Source organism: Coturnix japonica, chromosome 1 (assembly GCF_054131305.1).
Source record: "Coturnix japonica strain WE chromosome 1, WE-NBRP24, whole genome shotgun sequence".
NCBI classification, from domain to species: Eukaryota; Metazoa; Chordata; class Aves; order Galliformes; family Phasianidae; genus Coturnix; species Coturnix japonica.
This window is the reverse complement of record NC_140663.1, coordinates 128,904,063-128,910,201: the sequence shown is the minus strand read 5'-3', so window position 1 is coordinate 128,910,201 and position 6,139 is coordinate 128,904,063. Positions and strand designations below refer to the sequence as shown.

At 46.6% G+C, this 6,139-nt stretch overlaps 1 protein-coding gene across 1 annotated transcript; it reads left to right on the top strand.

Moving 5' to 3' along the window:
* The first annotated feature begins 4,015 nt into the window (after positions 1–4,015).
* LOC146762714 (uncharacterized) lies at positions 4,016–5,924 on the top strand. Its single transcript, XM_085535494.1, has 3 exons — positions 4,016–4,745; positions 5,123–5,270; positions 5,460–5,924. Exons 1-3 carry the CDS (start codon positions 4,433–4,435, stop codon positions 5,770–5,772), a joined length of 774 nt encoding a protein of 257 aa, XP_085391620.1. The 5' UTR covers positions 4,016–4,432; the 3' UTR covers positions 5,773–5,924.
* The last annotated feature ends 215 nt before the right edge of the window (positions 5,925–6,139 follow it).

Sequence of the window (6,139 nt, the reverse complement as noted above, 5' to 3'; positions counted from 1 at the left end):
GTATTTGCCATTTTAGCTTGCGCGATTGCGGCTTGGTTCTGCAAGTGCTAAAAGCATGGTTCTATTCTGTAATTATGCTAATAAAAATGTTTCCCACCAGGCTTGGGTAGTTGCTGATGTTGGGACTGGATGCATATTAACAGCATCTCAGAGCAGAGAGAAATGGATCTAGCAAAATCTCTCCTTCCCTCTCCAAAATATTCAAATGTGACTAGAATGAAACACATTCTTGATAATTACACCGATTAGTATCTTTGTACCAACCTGCCAACACAAAGATTGCTGCATTGCACATACGAGGATATTTAGGGCTTCAATCTCCCTCCTGCAATATTTGTGCAATAGAAACAGCAACAACTACAAGGACTATACATTTTTTTACATGTGCCTACAGCTGAGCACCAAGATTTAAAGAACTGACAGAACTGATGTGGCAATAACAATACACTGAAAATGCCTAAAATGAATAGCGAGTGAACAATCAGCCATTGAGGAGGTTTGGAAGAAGTCTGGTAGCTGCACTCAGATTTCTAGAGGCAACATGACTTGGCAGACCTCTAAATCAGATTCCTCAGAATAATTCAGATTTCTGCAATTTCTGCATCACTTGCCACATGGATCAGATTTTCTCCTGTCTGAATTGTTGCCTGCAAAAGCTTCCATAAGGCTGCATTGGCAGGTCCATTAAGTGAAAGACATGTGGAATGCCACCTACTGGAATTTGTAACAGTAGAAAATACTACAATAAAATTAAAAATACAACCCTGACTTGGAAAACTACAATGCATTGACAGGGTTTTGTAATTTTGCTATTAGTATACCACATCATAATATCATGTGAAGCATGGATAATTGTACCGAATGTGCAGCTGACAGAAGAAGACTACATATCCCAGAGAACATCACAGTCGGGGATAAGTCACTGGACAAGAACAATATAAAATCTCACTTCGGGGCTGCACTCAATCTACTGAATCCGCGACGCCAGGGGGGAGCGTATGGGAGCCTTCCAGCCGTTTAGCCTAGAGCTACAGTAGGCCTCTCGGTTTTGGGACTCACTCTCTCTCCTATTTTGCTTGATACGTTAGCCTTAATTTCAATTATATTGTGTTATATTGTGTTATCCTGTGTTTCGATATAGTATTTAGTAAATAAGTGTGCCTCCTTAGATCGTTGCTGCAGTTCTCTTTTCTAATTTCCCTTTTTTCCCTTTCCTTTTCGGCCAGCGACCCTGCGGGCCAGCTGTCCCGCCGTCACGGGTGCAGGTAGATTTTCGCTTAACCCGTGACATGCATAAAGCAGCACAAATTAATACTGTAGTCCTACTTGGTCTGCGTTTTAAATACAGAAGTCACACTTAGGCTGTATTATTCTGCACAGGAAACATAGCTATATTTGTCAGGGGATGGGATCAGTGCGATTGCTGTTGTTTTGCATCCTGATACACTTCAGTCTGCGGTGAAGCTTGAGATTCCTTCAATGTGTACAGATGAGCATGAAGACAGTATTGCACATCCAAACCAACTCTGCAGGAATACTAAAACAACGGGCCTTGTTTGGAAACTTACATCTTAATAAGGTGCTCAAGAAGTTCTAACTCAGAAAGGCCGAGCAGAGTTTTCTTGCCTCAAGGTGTGCCTCAAGAGGTGCATTGTGAGGTCATAATGGGCACCATGGTGACGTTCAGGAACCCCATACTGTGTCACGCCAGGAGGTACCAGTTGACCAGTCTTGCCTCTAGCCTGCAAGGAGGGTGCTTGCTGGTTGTGGACGAGAGGTAGCATGGGGCAACTACGGGAGACAACTGCTCCCAGCTGTTGCTTTTTGCTCTTCCTTCTCCTTTTCCTTGCGACTCCGTGTCATGGGCGACCCCGCAATGTCGCGTGGGAAGCACTGAGTCCAGGTAGGTTCGGCACTGAGCGAAGCAGAGGGGAAACAAACTCTTAAAGCTGCCTGGAAAGCAGCCTTGGGTGGTGGGTCTGCCAGGGAAAAAACAGGCTCTAACACTGACTCTGTTCCCTTTGAAAAAATGGCTTTCCAGCTTCACCAGGCATCCCACCATGGAGCAGAGAGGGACATCCTAGAGGGGAGAGCTGTGCCCACTGAGCACAGAGGGCCTGGAACACAGCAAACTTGATGGGTAAATGGTGCAGCAAGGAATATTGCATGGCATTTCTGCTTTTCTCTATTCCAGATTATCGTGTCGGTGACACGTATGAAGCAGATCCCATGGAAGGTGATCTGGAACGTCTCCAGGATTCCAGGGGTATGTTTTTACTTGGGGATGCACCTGATCCCTGGCCATGGCTCACCCAGGAATCTACTCTAGGCCTGGCAGAATCTGGACCTACGTGTGGCTCTCAAAACACTACGTGATCCCCTGCCAGGCTCTGCAGGCTCCTTATCTAGAAGCCCGGCACAATATGGAAAGGAAGCCTTTCTTCTGTTTCTTTATAGATCTGCCTGTAAGCCGTATAAATGGGATGCGCCGTTTTAATCGGCCTCAAGGCTACCCCAGGGGTGAGTGGTCTGTCTTTGTTCATTTCACAGCATCACCAGGTACTTTCAGCCTTGTCTTCCTGTGGAACATACCTTACAATGGTCTTTGCTGCTGCTGGGATGTGAAGAGGAGCAGAGTAGCAGTCAGGAGAGCACAGGCATACGGCCTGGGATTCTTTGTCCTGCACAGCAGTGTTTGTCAGCAGCTTCATCCCTGTGTCTCCTGAAGTGTTATCAGCAAAGGCAGAAGCATTTGGGGCATGGTTTAGAGCTTCCTTCTAAAAGGGACGTGGAGATTCAGAAAGCATGTATGTCCATGCTGCAGTTCAGGTCTCAGGCTGCAGAGAATGCCTGGTCCTGTCTCTGCTACAGGAGGGCAGCAGGGATACCGCCCGTGTGCGGTGTGAGCAAATGGATGATCTGCTCAGCCTGGTGGTAGAACTAAAGGGGGAAGCAGAATGGTTTAGGAGCATCCAGGATTGTGAGAGGGTGACTGACTGATGGAATCACTCTGCCATACCTACAAGAAGGGTGCACAGGAGATGCTCTTCAGGCAATAGGGGATAATCTACCCACTCACAGTCAGATGAGAGGGGGGGAACCTCAGAAACAGCAAAGGATGGAAAACAAGTCCCCGTTCAGGGCAGTGAGCAGATCGCCTCTCAACTTATCCCACCTTCCCACATGCTTTTACATAACAGCTATGAAGCTCTGGAGCTGCAAAACAAACTTGGATGGTGGGTCCACTGGAGAAACAACCAGGCTCTGACACAAAGTCTGCTCACCATTGCCCCAAGTAGGGGCTGGGATGGTGTCAGCAGAGCCATTCGCTGGCCAGCAGGTTCTGCACTCATGACTAATGGAAATGCACACTTTTGTCCTTATGTGCTCCCCATGTGTTTTACGTATGCTTCAAGGATGTCACAGGGTCCCCAGTGAGCAAGGGCAGACTGTCCTGCAGACAGGCTTAGGACTACAGGCTGTTTCCTCAAGACAGCATCTGGGGAGCTGCCGTGTCAAAGCCCACAGCTGAAACAGGCTCATGCAAGCACTGAAAGAATGTTCATACGTGTGTGGATTCTGCCTGTGGCTCACGCAATCCATCTCTGGTCACTGTGGATCCCTTAAGAAGCAGCATATCGTAATATGACCTGACAGATTTCTGCTTTTCTCTATTCCAGATGCTGATCGTGTTGGTGACACATATGAAGCATATCCCATGGAAGGTGATCTGGAACATCTCCAGGATTCCAGGGGTATGTTTTTCCTTGGGGATGCACCTGGTCCCCGGCCATGGCTCACTGAGGACTCTACTCTAGGCCTGGCAGAATCTGGACCTACGTGTGGCTCTCAAAACACTACGTGATCCCCTGCCATGCTCTGCAGGCTCCTTATCTAGAAGCCTGGCACAATATGGAAAGGAAGCCTTTCTTCTGTTTCTTTATAGATCTGCCTGTAAGCCGTATATCTGGGATGCGCCGTTTTCATCGGCCTCAAGGCTACCCCAGGGGTGAGTGGTCTGTCTTTGTTCATTTCACAGTGTCAGCAGGTACTTTCAGCCTTGTCTTCCTGTGGAACATACCTTACAATGGTCTTTGCTGATGCTGGGATGTGGAGAAGAGCAGAGTACCAATCAAGACAGCACAGGGACATGGTCTGTGATTCTTTGGCCTGCACAGCAGTGTTTGTCTGCAGCCCCAGCCTACTGTCTTTACAAGTGATGACAGCAAAGGCAGAAGCATCTGGAGAAGAGTATAGAACTTCCCAGGGATCCTTTTCCCTAGCTGATCTATACATGGTTTGTTTTGTGCCAATATGGTGCCTCTTTTGACACCTGGTACCCATTTGACCCATACTTGTGAGTGGAAGAGGGAGAGAAGTGTCTGTCAGTAGGAGTGTTTGTTGCCATTCAAGCCTGAACAGATTAATTGCAATGTATGTCAGGAGCTGCCTCTGCTTGTGGATGTGGCCTTCAGTGCTGGCTCTGCAGGTTCTCAAAGGGTTCCTTATTTTGAGTCTTGGAGGAATTGCATGGCTAAGAGCTGTGTGTAGGTTTCTTTTGAGAGATGCCAAGTGCATCCAGAAGGCCAGCCTGACCCTCCTGCAGTTATTGATAATGAAAATAGTTACCACCGTCTGTAATAAAACTGTTTCTCCTCTGTGTTTCCTTCTAGCTGTTGCACCTCAGATTCCTTATCCACGTTCTCAGTTGGATCTTGATTTTGGGCCTGAAGAGTATCCCAAAGGTATGTTGTCTGTGCTGATTTACATGAAGGAATAAACAGTTTCTTCCTGAGAGGAGGATACTATCAACTGCTGTGGAGAGCTTCTGTAGAGGATGTGTTTGCTGCCATTCAAAGCAGAAGAGGTGCATTCAAACATGCAACTGGAGCTGTTCTGCTGGTAGTGGTGGAGCTGGCAAAGTATGATTAGTAGTACCATTACAAGTAGGCTCTTACTCAGGTGGACTGTAAGACATCATCCTCATCCTCTGCTACTAAGGCACAAGAATCAGGGATGATAATGGTGTGAATACTACAATCACCTGCACTTCTTCACTACACTGTGATGCCGTCAGTAGTGCAGAACTCATGAGTGTGTTGCACTGTCTTGTGTTCTCCAGCTGCTGGAGGTGTGAGAACTGCAGAGCATGAGGAACAGAAACAAGGAGGATATAAATCTGCATTTGCAGTGCTTGCCGTTCTGTTCTTTCTGATGGTTCTGGCTGCTTTGGCTTACCTGGCAAAACGTCTGCTGATGAAGAGACAAAAGTGAGTTGTTTCTCCAGTACTCTTTCCTAGGTGGCTTCTTTGTGCAGGGAAGCTCTTGCAATGAGAGCCTCCCAGAGCACAGTGAGCAGTGGGCAGCCATCTGCTGGGATTTCTGTTCAGGGATCAAATTTGCATCTTCAGCCCTACAAATCTGGACTCTTGTCTAAAACTCCATTCTTTTTGTTGCAGAGATGCAATGCCATTTGAAGCTGTCATGAAAAATGAAGACCCAGCTCCAGCAGAAAAACGACAGCCTATAGCTCGAATTACCATAGAAATTCAAGATGTTTCTGGGAATTCACAGTCACATGCGCAGGGTCTTGTCCGATGTATATTCTCACCAATCACTGCCTTATTAAGACAGTCCCCAGAGCGATCCTCTAAGCTTGACCTTCGCAACCAGTCAGGAATCTCTGGTACAAGCAAAAAGGCACTAACATCAGGAAAAGAGGAGAAAAATACATCCCGATGGGGAAAAGCAGTGAAATTGGGTGAATCATAGAACTCCTGGTGGACTTTCCCAGTTCCAGCAGTCCATTTCATGATGTCCATACTTAAGGATGACCATTATAGCATTCACCGATTATTCCATATCATGACATCATGCCTAAGTTGTACAACACATATATGTATATCTAAACAGTCAATAAACTATAATTACCATCATATACAGATTTATGTACTTATGTGCATATATACCTAAAACTTCTGACTGTTCTCTCCCATCATCAAGTTTCCTTCCGGTACAAACTCAACATCCCTGTTTGGTTTTTGCATTTCCCACCATGTCCCTGAGCAAAATCAGTCCCACAGGTGGGCTGGCATTTGCCCGAGGCAGGGGTGACCCAAACTGTTCTCCCTCATAAATT

Coding starts and splice junctions, on each gene's coding strand:
- LOC146762714 (XM_085535494.1), top strand. CDS start 4,433: ATGTATGTCAGGAGCTGCCTCTGCTTGTGGATGTGGCCTTCAGTGCTG. Junction 4,746..5,122: donor GCCTGAAGAGTATCCCAAAG/GTATGTTGTCTG, acceptor TGTGTTCTCCAG/CTGCTGGAGGTGTGAGAACT. Junction 5,271..5,459: donor CTGCTGATGAAGAGACAAAA/GTGAGTTGTTTC, acceptor TTTTTGTTGCAG/AGATGCAATGCCATTTGAAG.